Source organism: Paramacrobiotus metropolitanus, unplaced genomic scaffold, assembly GCF_019649055.1.
Source record: "Paramacrobiotus metropolitanus isolate TYO unplaced genomic scaffold, Prichtersi_v1.0 Parri_scaffold0000065, whole genome shotgun sequence".
Taxonomy (NCBI): Eukaryota; Metazoa; Tardigrada; class Eutardigrada; order Parachela; family Macrobiotidae; genus Paramacrobiotus; species Paramacrobiotus metropolitanus.
Genome location: NW_026570285.1, coordinates 724,937 through 748,840, shown reverse-complemented (window position 1 = coordinate 748,840; position 23,904 = coordinate 724,937). Strand labels below are relative to the sequence as shown.

Sequence of the window (23,904 nt, the reverse complement as noted above, 5' to 3'; positions counted from 1 at the left end):
TAAATAAATAATAAATTTACACCAAAGGCTGCCTTGAACATTTATTACTGAATATTTGCAGATAAATTTCTTTTTTTTTTATTTTATATACAACGCCCGCAGGCGGGCGCCGTAATGGCAGGGGCTATTAATTATTTATCAATTTTGTGTTGTTTTTTTTGCAGTTGTCGGCGATGCTTCTGTATGTTTGTTATGTTATTCCCAGAAAATTAATTATCCGTCTAAAATCATCACAAACATTTAAGAAGGCTCCAGCGGTAAAATCAATAACAAATTCAACAAACAAACGAAAGACCGGAAAAACAAGTGTCGTTTATTAAAAAAAAATCATTTATTGCCGGCATTTTTTGCTGAATTAATCCTGCGCGGCGATAAGCTCGAACCACTGGCGCAGCGCGTCGCACAGCGTGTTGGGCAGTTGGCGGACGCTGCGTAAAACCAGATAAAAAGGGAACGGGAAGCACTGCATGTAGTTGCGCAACTCCACGCGCTGCGTCGGCAGTCCCTTGTCGTGCAGGATGACCTGCTTATGATCCACGATCGAACCACCATTCTACACCCAAAACACCAATCATCATAACAAAAATGCTCAGAATAAATTTTAAAAAATTTAATTTCAGTACAATCACCAGAAATAACGCCACAGGAATGAATAACAATAATTTTAATCCTAAATATTATAGTGATAATAATAATAAATTATTAATAGAAAAAAATAATAACAGAAACTAAATAAAAAATAACTGCAGTTAATAAATCCTAAATAATCATTTTATTCTTAAATATAGTGATAATAATAGTATTAAATTAATAACAGTAAAAAATAATAATAAAATTTAAATAAATAATAACAGTAATTAATATCAAACATAAGGTAATATATAATCAATAATAACAGCAATTATTATTAAATATTAATAACACAATTTCCTGAATACTAATAATAATAGTAAAAAATAATGATGAAAAATATACTGGTAATTTTACTAAATATTATAAAGTGAAGAAATAATGTTGAATAAATAAGAACAAATGAAGATGCGTTGGCTGACCGGTTGGGTGTCGTCGGGCGCGGGATTGTCGAGGATGAGGAAGACGACGAAGACGCCGGCGCTGACGACGCTGCGCACGGCGCGCTCAATCCGCTCGTCGCCGTCCTGGAAGACGCCGCGGCCGTCCGACACGATCAGCAGCAGCTGCGCCACACTCGACACCGTCAGCAGTCGCGTCCGCGCCTCCTGGAACACCCCCGCCACCGACTCCAACATCTGCACGCAATAAAAAAATATTAATTCACAAATAAATAGGAAAATACGCGGAAAAATACCACAAATAAACCAGAAAATACATAAATCAATTCCAAAATAAATCCAAAATAATTAAAATAATGTAACCGAATTAAAAAAAATAACTGGGTTAATTTTATAAAAGAAACCATGAAATAATAAACAAATAATAACTGTAAAATGAACAAAAAAATCGGCGGAAAAATACCAAAAATAAATTAGAAAATACTTACACAAATCAACTCCAAAATAAATCCAAAATAATTAAATTAATTTTACCGAGTTAAACAACAATAGTTGGTTCGATTTTATAAAACAAATCACAGAATATAATAAACAAATATTAATTTGCAAATAGATAAAAAAATCAAAAATACGCGGAATAATACCACAAATAAATTAGAAAATATTAAATTAATTCAAAATTAAATCAAAAATAATAAAATAATTTTACCGGATTAAAGAAAAATGACTGGATTAAATTAACACAAGAAATCACAGAATGCAGTGCTTACCAGCGGGACATTGGTGCGTTTCTGCGCGAAGGTGAAGCGGCAGAGCATGGCCGCGGCGTCCTCGCTGCTGCCGCCGGCGCCCCCGCCCAGGGGCTGCAGCATCTCCACGCCCTGTCCGAAACGGCACACGCCCACCTCGCCCACCTGCAGGAGGGACAGCGCCTGCCGGATCACCGCCACCGACTCGAACGCCAACTGCAACACGCACAATAAATTCAAAAAAGATACACGAAAAATTCCCAATAAATTCACAGATAAATCACAATAAATACAATTATTCATTGCAAAATTTCCATTTAAAAAACAACTTTTAAAAAAATATAGAACTCTTTTTAAATTTAATACACACGATATCTGGAAACTAAAAACCAATTTTAAAAAAATAAAAAAAAATTGACAGAGCGGCAAAAAATGCAGTTAATTCAGAAAATTTCCAACCATTTTTCCAAAATTCAGAGACCTAAAAGAAATCCATTCAGAAAATTGCAAATTAATTGTTAAAAAATTGTAAAAAATCCAAAGTTGAAAAAATATCCCTGCTGACCTCTTTGGTGCGGTTGTCGGCCATGCTGGCCGAATCATCGACGGCCAGCAGCACCTGGTACTGGCGCTGACTGGGTAGACTGCGCCGCAGCCAGATCTTGTCCTTGCGAAATTCACTGGCGACGTAGGCGATCACGCGCCGCATATTCAGTCGTTTTCCACTTCGATAATCGCCGCTGCAAGACAAAAACAAATAATTCTTCTTTCAAAAAACAGTCAAAAATATTTTTAAAAATATTTTCAACAGTCACGAATAATTTTAAAAATATTTTCAACAGTCAAAACTATTATTAAAAACATTTTTACCAGTCAAAAAATTAATATTTAATAATATTTTCGGCATTTAAAAATATTTTTCACCCACCGCATTTTGGCTTTTTTCGTCGGCTCCAGCACCAGTCGCAGCTGCTCGCATAATTCGTACGCCAGACCGGCCGTCAACGCTTCGTATTTCCGCCACAATTCCATGCCGGTTTGACGCTGTTCGGCGCTTAAAATTGCTTGCGGTGAATTTATTAAGGCGCTGGTCTGCTCGGCTAATTCTTTTCGCAATTTCTCCGCTTCCTCCTAAAATAATACCTTTTTATTTACATAAATAGTATTTTGAATTTTTGATTGTATTTATAATTTTTTTAAATTTCTTTATTTTGGACTAATGGCTTAATTATTTTTTTGCTGATTTTTCTGCTTCAGTTATATTTTTGATTTATTTTATTCGTTTATTTATTGAAATATTTTTTGTTAAATAATTTATGAAATACCTGTTTCAAATTTTAATTTTTATTTAAAAGTTAAAATATTTCAGTTTTTAAAATAACTGCGCAATTATTTTATTTTATTGCGGACCTCGGTGAGGATGTGGCGTTGAAGGTACTCGCGCTGCGTGTGGAAGAAGGACTCGGCCGGCTGCTCGGCGCCGGTGGTCCGCACAAACTCCCCGTCCGTCTCCACGCGCTCCCCCTCACCCATTAATTCCGCGGCTTTTTCCCGGGAATTTTTCTCCTTTTTCCCGGCGGATTTCAGCTTCTCCGCCTCCTTCAGCGGCGCCTCATTCTACATTCAAAAATTAAATAAAAATTAATAACAAATAAAACCCAAAATAAAAAAGCAAGTAAAATATGTAAAATAAATCGAAATAAAATAATAAATATAAGCAGGCATACCGTCGACGTTTCTTCGTCCTCATCTTCCATAGTTTCCTCCGGGACGTCCTCCTCGTCGTCCCCGTCCAGCTGCATCCCGTCCAGTTTCTGCTGCAGCGCCTCGTCGCGACTGCCGACATCGACGGCCTGCGCGTCGAATTGCTCGCTTTCGGAGGCGACGTGTTCGTACGCATCGGCCTCCGCTTGCTCTTTCAGCTGAAACATCACCATCAACAATTAAATTAACTGCCGATTTAACTGCTCATTTATTACATTATTATTACATTAGTATCTGGACAATTTCATCAGCACCTCATAATGAACTGATTATAAAATGATAATTTAATTCCAATATTTATTTTTTTAATTTTATTCGAGTCATTACTATAGTTAATTTAGTAATTTAATACTTTAATAAATTACTGCAAGGATCTGAATTAATATTTAAAATAATCAGGTAATTATTCAAAAAAAATAAATTGCAAAATTTATATTTTTTAATTAAATTAAAATTTAATTGAAAAAATTCGACAACCGTCGCACCTCGTCGACGGCGGTGCCGCTGTTCTCCACGATGCGCCGGCGTTTGCGCGCCGCTTGGCTGGGATCGCCCAGCGTCCGTTTTTCCGGCTCCGCGGATTTTTTCTTCGGCTGATTTTTCTTCTTTTTGACACCCGCCGGTGTCGATTGGGCGCCACGCGGACCCTTTTCGCGTCCCGACGCGTCCAGCGCCGCGCCCTGCGTCCCGGCTTCATTCTCCTGAATATTCACACTCATTTTCTTAACAATTCGCCGCCAAATAATCAGTTATTTTAAAATAATTTAATTCCCGTTTAATTAATGATAATTCAATATTTAATTAACACATGATTTCCTGGTTTATTCTAAAAACGAAAATAACAAGTAATCCTGTCATTTTAATTGAATTCCATTTAAGAAGTCAAAACTATTAACAATCTAATTATTTCATAATTTCCAAACTATTTTATAAACAGTAAAATAATTAGAAATAAATAGGAATCACAATAATAAAATGGGTAATAATTCAATATGAAATTTCGAAATAATAATTAATCACATACGGCGTCGTTATCCAGCTCGGCTTCGTTGAGATTCTCCTTGGGAAAATCGAGGAGCGACTGGCCGTGTCCCTCAGTGCCGGTCTCAGTGCTCTGCGCTTCATTATTGTCGGCGGCGCTCGCGGGCGGCTGCATATTCCGCTCTTCCTCCATTTCCGCGATTTTCTCCTCAATTTCCGCGACACCGGGCAATTCTTCATCCGGCGCGGCTTCCGGCGCATCCGGAACCGTTTCTCCATCCTCCGGGAGTTTTTCTTCCTCCCCATCCATATCTAAAAAAATCTCCACTAAATAAAACAAATTAAAAAATTTTAATACAAATACATAAATCAATCCACCATTTATTTAAGAAAAAAATTGATATTCAACAAATAATCAAGAATTTACATAAAAAAATAGCTGCGTACCGTCATCCTCGGGATTTTCATCAACACTCTCCGGCATGAGATCTTCCGTCGGTTTCTCGTCATTTTGGACGTCCTGCTCGTTCATTTCTTGATCAGCGGTCGGCTCCGCTTCCGTTTCCATCGGTGAATTATCTTCCTGTTGTTGTTCTTCGCCTTGGACGAGATTGTCGTCTTTGGCAACCAATTCCTGCTGATCGGCTTGCGCCTGGCCTTTCCCGTCCGTCTCCTTTTTATCCTGACAAAACCCCGCCATGATTAAATTATTCTGAAAATTTTTTTTGTAATTTTTTTATTTATTTACATATTTACAGAGGAAATCAGAAAATATTCCTAATTTTTATTCGTGAATTTCTTCCCTTTTTCCTGTTGATTATTTTGCAGTTTTTTTCTCGTACATATTACCCATCAGCGCAACTACATAATATGTACAGATGAACAAAATGATCTGAATATACAGCCCTGCTCAGCCAAGTTGGGGCAGTTTTGTTAAATAATTTATAAATTATCTGCATACACTGTTTTGTTTCTTGTTTGCAGTTTTCTAGTGTAACTTTTTACTGCGAATTCGATTATTTCAAAAGCGGTACCCTTCGGTGTGCCAGTAGGGAGCCGAGCACTGGTTAAGGGGGTGGGGTAGTGGTCACTATTAGGGTGCTTAGAACTGTCCCTCTGAAGGGCACACCAACAGATATATTTACGAGGGGTTTCTGGAAACTGTTCAGTAAACCAAAGGCTGTCAGCTATGAGGCAACAAAAAAAGTCTAGCGCAATCGGTGCTCGAGCTGTCCACGAAAGAAGGTGCACCTCCCATAGACTTCTATGTTAAGAAGTACCTGTTGAAGAATGCGGTTGCCAAGCGCACAGACCTAGGTAACTTCAAGTTGATTTTATCCATGGGTGAAACATGGATCATATTAAAGGATTTTTATGTTACGGCGGCCATAAATTGCCCGGACGGAGAAACAGGATGACCGGATGAACAGAAGAAAAGATCAGGAAAGCGGTAGCAAAAAATACTTATGGTTGCCCTTACAGTGTCTCGTAACGGAATGTCTCGGGCTTATTGTACGAGCAGTAAAGTTTTTATTGACGCTCAGGGCTTCCCCGACAAGATTTCACCGAAAATGGTTACCCAAAGCATCCCGTGGCTGCACGGCAAGCGTGCAACAGAGGTCAACCCCCAATTCAAAGGTGCTTGCAGACATTCTGCTAAGGTCACCCAGGCTTGGCCGAAATCGGCTGATGTATGGTATTCTCCGCAAGAGCATTGAATGAGCAACAGCTCACAGTTATTGCCTTTGGTAAACGACGTCATCAAAATTTGTAAAGAAATTTTAAACACGACTACTGCTACCAAGTTGGGTGGGTTGAGCCGCTTTTTTCCTCTGGCCTACACTGATTATGACCTCACTATAATTCGGCAAGCGTTCTCAAAGTAAAACCCTTAAGTGCAAAGGACGTCGGATACCCACGGCAACTAAGAAAAAATTAAATAAGAAAGTATTTTATGACGGCTGACCCATGCTAATTTTTTGAAAAAACTGCCCCAACTTGGCTGAGCAGGGCTGTAGTTTAGATTTTCTTAATAATTACTTCACAACATGACCTTTGTAGTTATCAACGAAGCATTATTGTATAATTGTTATTATTAAATTATGTAACGACGAAAATTAAGCTACAGGCATACCGAATAAATATACTTTGAACGCGTATGAAGAATAAAAAAAAATGAAAAACAAGGTAAAAAGACCAAGAAAAATAAAACCAACAAAGGCTGAAAATAAAGAATAAACAACAAGACGAAATGCAGATGATAAGCAAAAAGAAACCAAAACAACATGAAATTTTCAACACTAACAACAGCAACATTAAACGACAATTTTAACAGCATTAAATTAAAAAATTTCGGTAAATCGAGCTACTGTAAAAAAGGTGAATAATCAAGATTCTACAGGTATTATAATCTAGAAAATCCATTCCACCACTTCAATAATGACCGTAATTTGTATTAGCTCGGAGATCAACAGCACGTGCCATTACACTACAACACTCTATGACATTCCATCGTTCTCAGCCGGTCCCCGCTGAACAGCGCACACAACAGTACTACAATTTTCGCGAATATCTTGTAATTATTTCTATATTCGTCTAATTATTATGTACCATTACCTTCGTTTCGTCGTCTTCCTCCTCGGCGTCGGCATCGTCCCGCCACACCTCCTCATCCAGATTGTCAATATTATCCTCGTCATCGCCCAGATCGCCCATCTGCTGATCCAGCTTATCCTCATCTTTTTCATCGCCTTCGTCGTCTTCTGCGCAACCAGGAGAATTTATTCTTGCTGTATAATTTTTTATTAAAGCGATTTTTAATTTTTTACCGTTGATTTCGTCCTGTTCTTCGCGCTGCACATCGTCCATCTCCGCGTCGAAATCCTCGCTCATCTCGACTCCGTGCTCCTCTTCCGCCGGGGCGTTCGACGGCACTTCCGGTTCTTTTTTCTCGCCAGCGACGTGACTGTCTTCCAGCTAAATTCAAATTAATAATAATGATTATAAAATTATTTAAAAATTATTATGATTCAGAATTTATAGATTTTTAACATATAAACCAGAAATTCAAATTTAAAAAGAAATCTATTTGTACAGAAAAAACGATAAAAAAGCAGAGTACTGAAAATAAAATTTACATGAAACCAAAACCATTTTGAAAAAAAAATTAGAAAATTAGGAAAAAATCTCAAATTACATCCAACCAAAACAATCTTGAAATACGTTTTAAAAAAAAAAACAGAAAATTAAAAAATTAGGAATCAAACTTAGCCGAAAAATTATTTTAAAAAACTGGAAAATTCGTATCAAAATGTTTCTGGTTCATTCTGAAATTTACCTGTAATTTAAACAATTGCAAATAAATCTAATTAAATCAGAAACATTTTAAAACAATTAAAAAATCCAAATCTAAGAAAAAAAATCAAGAGATAATTAATAGGCCCGAACCTGGTCTTCGGATTCGATTTCCTGGCTGACATCCTTCGTGCCCTCGCCCTCTCCGAGCCCGGCCTGCTCCGTCTCCTCAAATTTCTCGCCTTTCCCGTCGCCCTCCTCTTCCTCCGGGACTTCCCCACTGCCGAATCCCTAAAAATAATTTTTCGAAAATTAATTTAAAATAATTAATCCGATTTAACGCGGTTGCCGCGCACCTGCGTGGCAATCTGGCCGAAGAGTTCCAGTAAATGCAAGAGCAGCCGCGACGTGCCGGCCATCAAGGCGAAGGCGTCGCGCAGCACGGCGCCGGCCAGCACGCTGTAATTATTCACCACGACATCCGCCAGTGCAATGTGCTGGGTTAATGCGGTATCCCATACGGAGCGGTTGGCGCCGGTGACGAAATTATCCAACCGCTGTCCAACCTAACCAACAATTTTATCTCAATTTATTTCCAATTTAATTAATTTAACTGCGATTTATTTACAATTTATTTACGATTTATTTCTCATTATTTTTAAATTTCAACTGCTGTTTAATTTGAGTTTAATTCCAACCTAAATGCAATTTACTTTCCGTTTGCTTTCAGCTTAATGTCGATTTAATTTCGAATTAATTTCGATTAAATGGCAAATTAATGTGGCGTTAATACAGTCGATGTCAATTTAATTCAAATTTAATTTTAATTAAATAATCATTTACTGCTTACCCGGGCAATATTCAGTAAATTCTGCCAGTGTCCGATGTTCGCGGTTAAGACGCCAATATTTAATCCTTCCTCCGAATTATCGCCGAGTTTCGTGGTGGGCAGCATATTCTGGACGCCCTTCAGCGCGGCGACGATCAGCTTTCCCAGCGGATCCGCCCACTGCTCCGCGCCCCCGGCCGACGGATTCCCGCAGGATAATTCCGCCGAAAAGTCATCCAGATCCTGCAGCAATGCCGCTCCGTGGGGAAAGCAGCCTAATTTCTGGTGGAGCGACGAAAAAGCTTGACGGAGACCGGGAAGATCGGCGCGGAGGGCCTGGATCAGCGCCCATTCCGTCGGACCGCCCAGCGGCGGCAGTGTGGATAAATGCTGGACAATCACGCTGCGATGTGCGTCCACAGTCAAGAAAATATTCTACAAACAACCGGCATAATCAAATGATTCGCAATTAAATGCAAATTAATCAGCAAATTATTGCAAATAAATCGGCAATTAATTCCAGTTAAATTTATTAACTTATCAATTAAATCTGTAATTACGTGTAAACAAATTATTTATTATTCACAAATAAATCGGCAATTAATTCCAGTAAAAATTTTTAATTTCCAATAAACCCGTAATTAAGTGGAAACAAATCATGCATTATTAGCAAATAAATTGGCAATTAAATCAATTAATTACAGTATTTGCAATTAAATCTGGAATTAATTGCAGTGAATTTATTTAAAATTATTCTTGATTGATTCCTGTCAGATATGTGCAGTGTATACACATGACCTTTTGCATAGCAACATAGAAGTTGCCTGTCATTGTTGTGCTTTGCTGACATTCAGTCAGCGACCTGCGAGTTCGATAATAAATATACATTTATTATCACGTCACGACAAACTGGCGTGAAGGACACGAGACCTCACGCGGTCTAATTTCCCTACACACCTCATAATGTCTCTCACGACATCGACATCGCCTGCTTCGCCATCAGTCCCCACGACATCCAGCGAGAAGGCTGGATCAGGGCTGATCAAGTTTGAACCCGCGAAGATGACATGGCGATGGTGGCAATTCCAATATCAGAATTTTGTGAAACTGCGCAAGGTCACCGACCTGGGCGAGAATTCGCTGCTGATTTTCGAACCGGCTGCGCGCGCAAGGGCTATTTTCGGCTGCGGATTTTCCCTGCGGACGTGCTAGAAAAGAATATGTCCGCTACTTTCCTCAACGGAATTTTGAGCGACACCACACGGCAACACCTCCAGTCCCAAACGTACAACACGTTGGAGAAAGCACTGGAGATTTGTGAAGAATATGAGCTGCGCAAGTCCAACAGGAAAGGTCAGACAGCGCCGGATGTGGCGCGCGTCGACAATGCCCGGAGTGGCGGTGGCGGCACCAGCAGAGGACGCGGTCGTGGACGCGGCGGCATGCAGAACCGTAGCAGCCGTCCTGACCGAAAGCCAGCTCCGCGAGAGATGCGTGCGATGGATGTGGCTCCATGCAGCACGAGAGGTCACAGTGCTGGGCGAAAGATCTTGCCTGCAAAAGCTGCGGTAAAAAAGGGCACATCGCGAAGGTGTGTCGGAGCGGAAAGCAACCTGCAGCGCAGCAACGAAGAGATGGGCGGCGGACATTCCTGGTGGAGGAGGAATTCGACGTCCTGTCGGTAGACACGACGGGTGGACGATCCATCCACGTACCACTCAAGCTGAACGGCGTGCCCGTGTCACCCGTACTGGACACCGGATCCAGTGTGACCATCTTTACGGCCGACACGTGGCGATCAATCGGATCCCCGAAGCTGTCACCGTATACGAACACTTTACGGAGCTTCACGGGGCACACGCTGAAGGTTATTGGTACTGCGACCGTGGAAGTCACCCACGCACGCACTCGCAAGGCACTGCCGATTGTGGTTGTGGCGACAGGGGGAAACGTGCTGGGTAGGGACTGGATCCGCCTTGGACCTCAGCCGACTGAGTCTGCGGGACCTGCAGTCGACCATGGTGTTCACAGTTTCCGGCACACTGGAGGTGGAACAGCTGCTGAAGAAGCACAGTGCTGTTTTCCGTGACGAACTGGGCCATTGCAAACATTACAAGGCTCACCTGCACTTGAAGCCAGGCGCGACGCCTGTGTTCCGGAAAGCTCGACCAGTCCCATTTGCCTTCCGCGAAGCACTGGAGCGCGACCTGGATCGCCTGGTGGAGAGGGGCATCCTTACACCAGTGGAACGGGCCGACTGGGCAGCTCCAGTGGTGACGGCGCAGAAACGGGCTGGAGACATCCGCACCTGTGCCGACCTTAGCACGGGACTCAACGACGCTCTCGACGTCCAGCAGTACCCGCTGCCGACGCCCGATGAGCTGTTCGCGAAACTGAACGGAGGGAAGCAATTCAGTACGTTGGACCTGGCGGAAGCGTACGCCCAGGTGGAGCTAGATGAAGAAAGCAAGAGCCTGGTGGTAATAAACACGCACAAGGGGTTGTTCCGGTACAACCGACTCCCCTTCGGTGTCGCCTGCGGTCCTTCCGTGTTCCAGCAGATCATGGAGAGCGTCCTCCAGGGATGCGAGGAGTCGCCATTTACCTCGACGACATCATTGTCACCGGGGCGACGGAAGAGGAGCACCTCCGAAACCTGGAGAAAGTCCTCCAACGCCTGGAAGAGCACGGTTTCACGCTGAAGCGCAGCAAATGCTTCTTCCTTCAGGACTCCGTGGAGTACCTGGGGTTCGTGGTGGACCACCGTGGTCGCCACATTTCCCAGGACCGCGTCAAGGCACTCCGCGACATGGCCCGTCCGACCAACATCAGCGAACTCCGAGCGTTCCTGGGTCTGGTCAACCATTACGGGAAGTTCGTTCGCGACCTGTCCGGGAAGTGTGCGCCGTTCCACAACCTCCTCAAGGCCGGAGTCCCCTGGTCCTGGTCCAAGGACTGCGAAACGCAGTTCCTGTCCTTAAAGGAGCAGATTGTTCGCGCGACGTTCCTGGTTCATTACGACCCGCGGATGCCGCTGGTCCTCGCCGCGGACGCGTCGCAATACGGCGTTGGCGCCGTGATCTGTCACCGTTTCCCGGACGGAACGGAACGGCCAATCGCACACGCCTCGAAGACGCTCACAGCCGCCGAGAAGAACTATGGCCAGATAGAAAAAGAGGCCCTGGCACTGGTGTTTGGGTGCCGGAAGTTCCATCAATATATCGCTGGGCGCGAGTTCACTTTGTGCACTGACCACAAACCGCTGCTCAGTGTGTTTGGTCAACGGAAAGGAGTGCCGGTGGTGACTGCAAACCGCCTCCAACGGTGGGCGCTGATGCTGATGGGATATTCGTTCAGCATCGAATACCGCCGCACCGAGGAGTTTGGCCAAGCTGACGGACTGAGCCGCCTACCACTGCATTCGACGCAGCTGGATGGCCTGCCCGGCCTGGGGATGGACAGTGTGGTCAACGCTGTCCACGTCGACAACGTGTCGCGTTTTCCGGTGTCGGTGGAAGCGATTGCCGAAGAAACGGCCAGAGATCCGGAACTGTCCACCGTGTATGGATACGTCATGAACGGCTGGCCGTCGACGGTTGATGCCCTAGCGCGTCCCTACAAGCGACTTGAGCATGAGCTCGTCACCATCAACGGCTGCGTATGCTGGGGATCCCGGACCGTCGTGCCATCGAAACACCGGCAGCAGATCCTGGAATACCTTCATGGCGCCCACATGGGGGCGGGGAAGATGAAGGGTGAAGCGCGAGGATACTGCTGGTGGCCTAACATGGACAAGGACATCGAACGAATGTCCAGTGAATGCCAAATCTGCACTGAACGCGCGAAGGAAACGGCCAAAGTCCCGCTGGCGCAGTGGGAAGTGCCGCATGCACCTTGGAAGCGGCTCCATATGGACTTCGCCGGTCCATTTCACGGCACAATGCTGCTGGTGATTGTGGACGCCATGTCGAAGTGGCCGGAGGTGGTCCAGATGAAACACGCCACGTCCGACGGCGTTCTGGAGGCCCTCCTGAACCTGTTCAGCCGTTACGGAGCCTGCACCGAAATCGTCACCGATAACGGTACGCAGTTCACCTCGCAAGAGTTTGCCGATTTCTGCACGGTTCACGGCATCCGACATCTTCGGACACCACCTGGCCACCCACAGTCGAACGGCCAGGCGGAGCGCTACGTTCAAACTTTTAAGGACGGAATCAGCAAGCTGATGGCCGACCGGAAGCCATTGCCCACAGCTCTGCGGGAATTCCTGTTCCGGTACCGCAACGCGCCACAGGCCACAACTGGCAAGTCGCCAGCGGAACTGTTTCTGAGCCGCAAACTGCGTGGTCAGCTGGACTTGCTGGTGCCGGTGCTGATGACAACAATAGAGCGTAACCGGAAGCGTTACCAGCAAAATTTCGACCAACGGACACAGGAGAAGCATTTCCAAGTTGGCGATTACGTAATGGTACGTGATTACCGTCCGAATCGCGCAGTTGACTGGCAGCGTGGACAGCTGGTCAGACGTGAAGGTACCCGCATCTGGGTTGTCCTGGTCAACGGAATTGACCTGCGAAGGCACGAAAATCAGATGCGACCGAGGCATTGGCTGCACCCAGACGAGCGTGCACTACCGAATCCGCCAGCTGCACTTGTCGCACCTGTCGCACCGAAGACACCGGATGTACCGAAAGTACCAGTCGCATCGCCAGTGCAGACGGCTGCACTGCCTAACGATGCCTTTCCGGAAGCGGTCACAAAGCAGGATGCTGGTGGACAGATCGCTACTGGTAAAGCACCTGAACTTACATTACCGAATGTTGATAGCGCCAAACCAGTGAAGCCAGCGAATGTGAAGAATGCTAAGAAAACGCCACGCGTTCCTGAAGCGATAACTGATACCAGTTCTCAACTGAAGCCACCGGAACCAGAAGTGCGACGAAGCGGAAGAGACAGAAAAGAACCGGATCGACTAATCGCGGATCCGAAATTCGGGCGCTAGCTTTGTTTTGGCTTTAGTTGAGTGGGTCTCCCCACTGGGGGAGGTGTCAGATATGTGCAGTGTATACACATGACCTTTTGCATAGCAACATAGAAGTTGCCTGTCATTGTTGTGCTTTGCTGACATTCAGTCAGCGACCTGCGAGTTCGATAATAAATATACATTTATTATCACGTCACGACATTCCGAAATTAATTTATCTACATACCTTCAACAGCTGCTCAGCTGCATTCCACTGCTCCGTGTTTTTCTCCATAATAAGTGGCCGCTCGCTGTTGTTAGTGTACAACAAATCCAGAACGGCGGCGTTCGTCTGCTTTTCGGGAACGGCGTCCAATATCAGTCGGTACTGCTTGGCCGCCACTTGCATTTGGCACACGACGTTCTGCGCTTTTTTCTGCACAAAAATTACAAAATTTCATAATCATTATTTTATTAATTAATCTATGGAAATTTTTCAAATTTTAATCGTTAATTAAATGTATTTATTGCACCATTAATTTATCAACGACGTTTTTTCACTAAAATTATCTCAGGCGATTTATTTTGCGATTTTTTAATAGATTGTAATTTATAATTAAATCATTTTTAAATCGAAATTAAATGGAAATTTAATGTAATTAAACCTCATTTAAACGGAAATTAAATTAAAATAAAACAGGAATTAAATGGGAGTTAAAAGAAAATTAAATCCAAATTAAATTCACTCGTACCAATAACTGGAGACAATCCCTTCCCACGATCACTGGCCACGCCGGATCGACAGCCGGCCGCGTCGCTCCCCGCAAAAACCCGCCCAGCGGCGTTAGTTTCCCGGCCAACTCCGCCGCCGTCCGCGCCTGCTGCAGAATGAGCGCGTGCAGATGCTGCACGAGACCCTTCATCAAGCCGGCTTCACCAGCAATTCCCTGCACAAATACAAATAATTAAAAAATAAATTCCTCATTAAAATGAACACCGAACTGTTTCAAAAATTATAAGAAAAGACGTACTTGAAATGGCTTCTCTAGTTGACGTTGAAAGACGGCCATTTGCGCCAGCACCCGCTGGAACAGCTGCAGACAGGCGTCGCGCGGAGCGGTTAATGATGCGTCTACACTGACGCCGCTCAGGGCGCCGGTGAAATCCTCCAGGCTTTTCTGGATACCGCTGCCTTTCCGCCACGACGCACCTGCACGATGCGGCGATATTAGTGTATATGAAATTTATTTATACATTTTCAAACTAATTTTACAAAATCAGGAATTAAATAATTTAAATTTTCCAAATTAAAAATTAATTTTAGAGAGAATATTCGAAGGCATACGTATTTCGCAACGATGCATGCATAAGTTCGATTGTAAAAATAGAAAACTGAATTTAAAAACGTAATTCATTTTGCAAATTAAAAGTTAATTTAAGAGGGAATAATTAACAAAAATATTCCGCAACGATGCACTGCACGACGCCGCGCCATCCGGCTCCGGGAATAATAAATGTATTAATTTTCAGAATTAAGACAGCGATGTTCATCATGTGGCGTTGTCATTAAGGAATTATTATAATTTAATTTTAACAATTTAAATTAAATTTTTACCGATTACAGTGGGAATAATTCACATGTAAAAATTACCTTGAGGGATTTTTTTTAAAAAAAATGTTGACCTACCGATTTCCTGCAGCTGCTTCTTGACATCGGTGTAGGCCAAGCGACGCCGCTGAATCAGCGCTTTCAACGCGGCTTTTTTCTTCTCCACCGGCATTTCGGTCGGCAGCGCCGGCTCATCCAGTTCCTTCCAGCGCACTGCCGCTTCGTCTACAAATGTCCACATTTTAAAAATTAAGTAACCAAATTAGCTGACATTAATTGCCTTAACTATTTATCTTGTGAAATTATTGAGAACAAATTACCAAATTTTACGTTTACGAACGAAATTAGCAATAATTACGAGTATTACTCATCACCATAATTTAAATGACGAATTAATTTAAAAAATACCCGAAAAATCTTTGAAGACTATACCAAGCAGATTTTTTTTCGCAAAAAAATTAATGGTAAAAAAAACGTGGAATTTATGTTTTCACCTCCGATGGCGGCAACCGCCGCGGCGGCAGTCTGCAGCGGCAGTTTTCGGCAAATGCGCCGCACCAGCACCGCGCTGCGCTGTGTCAATGCCGGCAAATTGGCGATTTTAACGAACAGCGTCGGCGGAACATCCGCGGCGGAAGTTGTCTTCAGTCCACGCAAAACCACGTTCAAATCGGGCGCAACAAACACCGGGAAATTCCCACTGGGCTTCACCAGACTGACGCGTTCATCCAGCACATTCTACACACGAAAAAATCATAAAAAAATTCTGCAATTTTGTTTTGATTTATTTTAAAATTAATTTTAAATAAATTTATTTCCAGGAAATAATATTCAAATGCTACAACGATAATTCATATTTTTTTGTAATTAAAACGCGCTTACCGCAAACTGGCGCATGAGATCCATGACCTTCCGGTGGGACTTTTTCACCGTCTGCTCCAGACTGAAATAATTCATATCGCTCCATCTGGCAATCTTCACGAAATTCTTCAATTCTTTCTCAATGGCGGCGCGTCGGCTGCTCACCAGCTGCTCCACATCACCGGAAAATTGCCCGTAAAATCCGCGAATATTCCGCAACACGCAGCACACCACATCTACGATCGTTAAAATCAATAAAAAAATTATTTGACAAGAAACTCGCAAAATAAAAACATCGAAAAATGCAAAATTTAAAATAACAACATAAAATAAACCAAAAACATATAGAGAAAATTTATTAAGGAAACTATGGAAAACACTTTACGGTAGAATCTTGAAAGAAATATTTATTTCAATAACAAGTAAAAAAAAACACTTCGAAAATACAATTTATTTATTAAAAGAAAAAAACTTATTGTAGGAATATACAACAAATCAGAAAGAAAATAAATAAAACATTAAAAAAATACAGAATTTGAAATTTCTGTACAAAAATAATATGAAAACTGATTGAAAAACTGCAAAAAATAACAAATAAAATAAAAATAAGGAAAATAAACAGAATAAAATTTATCTCCGGCTTTATTTTTAAACTATTTTTTTTTTCATTCAACGCACCTCTGCCGGCGGTATTCCCGCCCCTCGGCAACCGCGCAAAATGCCGCTCCATCGTCTCCAACATCCCCAACCCGGCGCCGAACGTCCCCAGACTCCCCGCCTCCATCCAGCGCTGCAGCGCCGCCACCAACGCCGGCAACGGCTCCATCTGTCCCTGCGCCAGCAACTGGTGCACGGAGGTGAAGAGATGCAGCCACCACCCGGAGGCGGTGCGGGCGGCGTCGCGCTGCACGGCGTCCAACGCCGTGGCCCACTGCGCCAACTCCAGCCGGCGCCAGTCCAGCACCAGCCGGCTGATCTGCTCCAACTGCGGCTGCAGACTGACGCCGCTGTGCGCCTTGGCTTCCCAGTGCTGGCAGCGGTCCACAAGGAGCTCCAGACCGGCTAGGAATTTGGCCACGGGTTCCGTCACCGGGAACGAGAGGATGCGCTGGATTACCACGGAGGCCTGGGAAAATAGACAATTTTTATTGTGATTATTTAATTTATTCATCGAATTTATTTTCAGGAAAGTAAAGCATTTCGGACATTTATTCTATATTTATCTGAATTTGTTTTTAAATAGCGAATGATTTTTTTAAAATTTAGTTAAATTCAGGATTTATTTAGATATTAAATTGAGGACAATTTGAAGCATTTTAGTAATTTTTCTGAATTTATGCAATTTTTGATCTAAATAACGGATCGTTTTTCTAATATAATTAAATTTAGGATTTAATTAAATTTGATTGGATTTAATTTAATTTAACTAAGTTTTAATTCCTGATAATTCAGAAAAAATTAAAAAGATCAAAAATACCTCAAGAAGAACAGGATGTGATGGCCATTCATTCAACAATTCCGCCACTCGCGTCTCCACATCCCGCAACACCGGCAAACACTTCCGAGACTCCGGGATATTCTCCCCGCGATAAAAATCCCTTTTCCCGCCATCACTTCCCTCCGCATCATCCAGATTCCGACAAACCGTCCGAATTTCCACCAAAATTCCCAGAAAATCCACCGAAAATTCCACATCCCCGGCGGCTTGTTTTTCCACCAGAAATCCCATCTCCAGCCCCTCCGCGCACAAAATTCTCATCAATTCCGGCGTGGGAACATCCACAGTCTCGTTAACAACCGCGGCATGCAATGCAATCAATTCACTGCGTAAATTTTCCGTCAAAATTATCCGATTTTCCGCAGCAATTTCCGGTTGATTATTTCCCGCTGTTTCCGCATCGGATTTTTTATAAACATCGGCAAAAACATTTTGATACGTCGGGAAGACCGTCTCCCCGGCGAAGGTGTACAGCGTCTCTTTTTCCACGGCTTCCCGCTTTTTCTGCTCCTCAATTTCGCTCCAGATCAACGCGAAACGCCGCATCACGGCGTCCGTTAATTTATTCGCGATTAAACTGGAACCGGATATTTTTTGATGGAGTTGGATTAAACGGAGGATAAAACGGATTAATTTTAACTCGGTGGTGACCATTTCACCGGGAGAATGCCGGAAAATTCGGAGGATGTCGAATCGGGATGTCCAGAGGCGTTTTGCCAGGGAAATAAAATCGGGGGAAGACAGCGGTGAAAGATTTTGTTTTGTCTGGCGAACGGTGTCCGAAATTCCGCTTTCTTGCAGGAAAATGTCTTCTCGCAGGTCGTGGAATATTAACCGCCATCCGTGAATAAACTGCAGTTATTTTATAATTTAATTACACAATAATTTACAATTTTTTTATTCATTTCTCTTTGTTTCTTTTATTAAACTTACTAAATTAAAATATCAGTTTTAAAGTTTTATAGAACCGAAAATCAAGAATTTAATCACAAAATAAAAGAATAACTTACTGAAAAAATTATTTTGATTTTTGTTTAAAAAAATCTTAAAAAATACATTTTCTTTAAATTTTTCTACAAAAGCCAAGCCCGAATTTATTCACAAAATTGAAAATAATTTATTGATAAACATACTATTACTTGTGTACAAATTAAATTTCAAAAAAAAATATTTTTGGAAATTTTTTCTCCAACAGACGAGCGAAAATTTATTTACAAAATAAAATGGTATTTCATGCATGTTTATTTTTTACAATTTACTCCCGAAAAATTATTTTTCAAATAATCGTAAAATGTCATACCTGGTGAAGACTGGAGAGAAACGGGAGGAGAATATCGCGATAGACCAAATACTTGCGTTTCAGCTCGTCCACAACCGCGACCACACTGAGCAACCAGCTACCCAGCTGATCGACGACTGGTTTCCTCTTCGAGGCATCTTTCTCCGCTAACGCGCGGGACAGTTCAATTCCGGTCTTCAAGCAGTTCTCACGGACGTAACCCGCATCTTGCACCATCGCAAAATACTGCCAAAAAAAACATTTTATTAATAGAAAAATTATAAAATAATTTAAAAATAAATTAAAACTGGTAAAAATCGCAAGAGGAAAAATGCACATACGGTGGAATTCCCGGGCCGGTAGACTTCCGGTAGCGCTTGCAGTTTGGCTAATTTCTGCCGGCAGAATGCCAGGTGGGCGTGATACGGCTGACTGAGCAGCGGGTCGTAATTTTCGGGATCGGCGGAGCCGTATAAACGCGTGAAATAACCTTCCACCACGTGCAGACTCGTTTGGCAATCATCCTCCTAATAGCACACGTACTTAACAATCACGCAATCTCGAAACAAATTAATATTTTACAGTTACCAAAAACCGGGCAGAATTATCCACAATTTAAAAACATTATTAATATTTTTATTTGTTCAACAACCTTTGAAACATTAATTCCTTTTTTTAAAAATTTCTATTCATAGGCACTTTTCTCATTTAAAAGAAATTCATTCGATTTTTGCTTCCTCAAAATTTGATTTTTTTTAAACTTGAAAAATTCATATTAATAAAAATACGCGCAAGTTTTCTGCTCGTTTTAGGAAGAATACTTAAAATTAAGTTGTTACTTATTACTGGAATAGAAAGTACTTCACACAATTATAGCAAATTTATCGGCTTTTTGTGTTTCTTGAAGATTTTAAAAAAATTAATCGATTACTTCGCAATTTCGCTTAATAAAAATTAATAAAACAATTATTTGTATTATTTGTACTAGTCCATTATTAATTTATTTGTACAGAAAAACCTTGTAAAGATCGATGTTTAATTTCTTTAAATAATTTTTATAAGCACCAACCTGTTGCGCGAGACACTGCCGTTTAACCCGTACTTTCTGCACGGGATCCACGGTGGGCGGGGAGAACACCTTCATCCCGCAAATTCCCAACGCGATCCAATCCGCCGGCTCGCTGCGCCGCTCATTCTCCCCCACCAACATCTCCACACAAACCAAAACATTTTCCTCCAACTTCCCGGCGTCTCCTTCAAAATTCCCGTTATTAGCCAGAATTTTCCATAATTCTTGCGGACGGGTCGCTTCCGTCCGCAATCGGGCGTTCCAGAAATTCAGGAAAAAATCAGTTTGCTCTTTTTCCGATAACTTCAACTGCCGGCATTGCAGCTTTCTCCAAAAAACACTGCGCAACTCCCCAAATCGCTGTACCACACCGTCCACATCTTTCAACGCAACCGTGACCTTTTCCGAATTCCCGAAAATGAATTTTTTGACGATTTCGTGTAAAATGCGATTTTCCGTTGGTAAAGAAAATTCCTCGGTGAAAATTTCACCCGCCACGTTTTTTCCAACATCAAATTCCACGGATTTCATAGATAAATCAAACACCGAATAAACTACCATTTCGCGAACCGCATCCGGAAAAAACCGGCAATTTTCCGTGATTTTTTCCATAAAATCGCCGACATTTCCGCTGATTGTTTTTTTAACAAAAACCGCGGATAAATCCATGTTAAAAATCAACCGGAAGTCGGAGACACCTTCGCTGTCGCCAATCTCCAGGGATTTTTTCAAAATACTCCAGGTTTTTTCGTTCTCCAGTGAATCCGCGGAAAACCGGCATTCCGATAAAATTCGATGCTTCGAAAATTCATTTTCCGTAGCGAAAGGTCGGACGGTATCGAAACACCGTCGAAAACGAATCCGCTCTTTATCCTGCGTAATCTGCAACTGCGTGTTTAATTTCCCGGCAGATTTTTCGATAATTTCATCGATCGGGTGGATATTTTTCACAAACAGCATCCAGATTAAACTGAGCAAACTGCGATCCAGCGGACGCTGTAATAAAATCGCCAAACTGCGCAACCACATTCCCGCGACGAAACTTTCCACTCCGAGAGCACCACGCTGAATTTCTTGATGCGTAAATTGTTGGACGATGGAAAAATGTTCAAGGACGTCGCGCTGGAGGCTGGATAGGGAGAAATCGGGAGCGGCCGTGCTGGATGTGCGGAAAATCCAGGATACCAGCCAGCGACGGGCTTCCGGTCGCTCCGGCCAATTTTCCATCTCCTAAATTTAGGAAAAATATTTCACTTAATATATTTTATTTAATTTTTCGTTTCCCTTAAAAAATATTCGAAAAATAAATTTACAATTGTTTTTTTCCTGTTTGACTTGCAAATTATTTTTATTTCAAAATATTTTCGAAACCAAAACGAGCTGAATTTACCAAAAAAATAAAAAAAACTTATTTTAAAATTAAAAAAATTAAAAACGTATTTTCAAAAAAAATAAAAAAATAATTTTAAAAATTAAAAACTGCATTTTTTGATAATTATTCAAGTAATTTTGGAATTCATAAAAAAAACGACTGAACAAAAAGCAACTAATTGACCGCTGAAAAATATCGATTTTATTATTTGTATTAATATTTATTTAATTTCTTCATTTCCAATACAGAAAAATATTCGGAAAATAAATTTACCATTTGTTTTCCATTTCTGACTTGCAAATCATTTGTATTTCAAATCATTTGTTATTTTCGAAACCAAAACGGGCTAAATTTCTCAAAAAAATAAAAAAAATACAAAACTTAATTTAAAAATAAAAAATCGAAAACTTGACCGCTGAAAAATATCGATTTTATTATTATAATCAGGAAATTAACCGTTAAAATTTTATTTCTTATGATTTCGATTGGAATTTCAAGTTACCATTTGCTGCATCGGAAACAGCACACCGCTGGTGGATAAAAATTCCTCCGCGCTGATTTTTCTTAGACGCGCTTCCGTTGATGAAGCGGTGAGGAAGAAAATCTCCAGGCACGTCGCCAACACAATCGGCTGCGCGTCTTTCCGGTGCGATTGTCGGGTAATAAATTCCACAACGTGTCGGTGGCGCAGCGTGTTGGTCTGCGCCGGATGGGACACAACATCCCGGACAACGACCGGAAACGGTGGATGGATCAATACCGGCGCCGGATCGCCATTCGCCAACAATGCCACTTGCTGTACACATAATACTCAAAATTAGAAAAATTAAAACCAATCAAAAATACAAATCAATTATTAAGCTTACAGAACTTTTAAAAAAATCAAAACTGATATATAAAAATTTATAAAGCCAATAAAACCGGCAAAATTACACACCATCCAAATTTATAAAAATTTTAAAACCGGCAAGACAAAAAATAAGAAATAAAAAAAATTTAAAACTAGATACAAACTGAAACATACAGAGTCTTTCAAAACCAAAAGAATAAGAAACTTATAAACTGAAAATGTTAAAAAAAGAGATAGCCAAAAAAAAAACATAAAATGCATGAACTGACAAATTTCGGTAATTTATATATTTATAAAGCCAAAAAAACCGGCAAAATTACACACCATACAAATTTATAAAATTTTTAAAACCGTCAAGAAATAAAAGCAAATTAAAAAATAAAAAATTTAAAATACTGACAAGAAATAAAAGTGGGGAATATTTTAAAAATAGATACAAACTGAAACATACAAGTTTTTCGAAACCAAAAGAATAAGAAACTTATAAACTGAAAATGTTAAAAAAAGAGATAGCCAAAAAAAAACATAAAATGCATGAACTGACAAATTTCGGTAATTTATAAATTTATAAAGCCAAAAAAACCGGCAAAATTACACACCATACAAATTTATAAAATTTTTAAAACCGTCAAGAAATAAAAGCAAATTAAAAAATAAAAAATTTAAAATACTGACAAGAAATAAAAGTGGGGAATATTTTAAAAATAGATACAAACTGAAACATACAAGTTTTTCGAAACCAAAAGAATAAGAAACTTATAAACTGAAAATGTTAAAAAAAGAGATAGCCAAAAAAAAACATGAAATGCATGAACTGACAAATTTCGGTAATTTATCCAAGAAAAGCCGCGACAACATAATTACCGTATCGTTTGCGAGCGGATGTGGCGATGCAACCACACTGGAGACGGCTTTGGATAGGGCGGCGTCCAGTCGTTCGCCACTGCGCCGTCGCATCATCGTTTCTTCCACCACGTCGCGCAACGCCGCCACGGATAAATCTATAAACAATTATGCACAAATGATTAAAAACATATCTGAAAATGTAACAAATTAAACATTTCAGTGGACAGAATTTCTGCAATTTAGAGAAACCTACCTTTCGACGGGATCTGATGGTGCAGGCCCTTTAAGACGACACCGATGTCGTTCAGCGGTACGCCCAGCTGCACCGCCAGCGCTTCTTCATCGCGCTGATTCAGCAGCGCCGGGACGAAGATCTCGATGACGCGATTACGCATCGCGCGGGATAATTCACCGTACTTTCGATCCATCACCAGGAACAACCTAAATTATTATGCGATTAATAGAAAATTTAACAAAAAAGACACAAGCCATAAAAAACAATAGAAAAAAATGTGCGAAAAATGACAATAAAATAACGGAGGATAAGGAGAACAAAATTATTAAAAAGAAAGCATAATATGTACAAGCAATATGAATAAATCTGTAAAAAAAACAATAGTTTACAAAAAAAGCAAAAGTAATAAAAATACAATAAAAAAAAAGGCACAAGCCATACTAAAATTATGAAAAAACAAAATAAATACATTTGTTGCAATATTTACACAATTATGTACGGACCGGAAGTTGGGATGTGGTTTGATGCAGGGCACCGCGTCGCCCACCGTGCCGCATTCCGACAGCAGCAGCTCCCCGTGGGGCTCCAGCACCGAGTTCAGCCGGTCCAAAACCGCCGCGCTGCAAAATAATTTTTTTAAAAATTTTCTAAAAATTTCGCCAACACTAAGCGAA

General features: G+C 41.4%; 1 protein-coding gene across 1 annotated transcript in view; it reads right to left on the bottom strand.

Annotated features, from left to right (window-relative positions):
- Positions 1-188: 188 nt before the first annotated feature.
- Positions 189-23,904, bottom strand: part of LOC129594051 (midasin-like) — a 35,971-nt gene continuing 12,255 nt past the window's right edge. The window contains 30 exon segments of the mRNA XM_055490598.1: positions 189-553; positions 1,053-1,268; positions 1,802-1,996; positions 2,346-2,520; positions 2,709-2,911; positions 3,191-3,397; positions 3,508-3,702; positions 4,030-4,245; positions 4,569-4,837; positions 4,973-5,207; positions 7,142-7,287; positions 7,354-7,501; positions 7,973-8,110; positions 8,176-8,385; positions 8,670-9,083; positions 13,859-14,047; positions 14,364-14,558; positions 14,643-14,821; positions 15,299-15,445; positions 15,715-15,958; positions 16,103-16,317; positions 16,760-17,207; positions 17,559-18,431; positions 18,880-19,104; positions 19,200-19,385; positions 19,928-21,157; positions 21,802-22,095; positions 23,014-23,150; positions 23,249-23,436; positions 23,734-23,850. Coding sequence (XP_055346573.1) covers positions 356-553; positions 1,053-1,268; positions 1,802-1,996; positions 2,346-2,520; positions 2,709-2,911; positions 3,191-3,397; positions 3,508-3,702; positions 4,030-4,245; positions 4,569-4,837; positions 4,973-5,207; positions 7,142-7,287; positions 7,354-7,501; positions 7,973-8,110; positions 8,176-8,385; positions 8,670-9,083; positions 13,859-14,047; positions 14,364-14,558; positions 14,643-14,821; positions 15,299-15,445; positions 15,715-15,958; positions 16,103-16,317; positions 16,760-17,207; positions 17,559-18,431; positions 18,880-19,104; positions 19,200-19,385; positions 19,928-21,157; positions 21,802-22,095; positions 23,014-23,150; positions 23,249-23,436; positions 23,734-23,850 — 8,032 coding nt within the window. The 3' untranslated portion in view covers positions 189-355.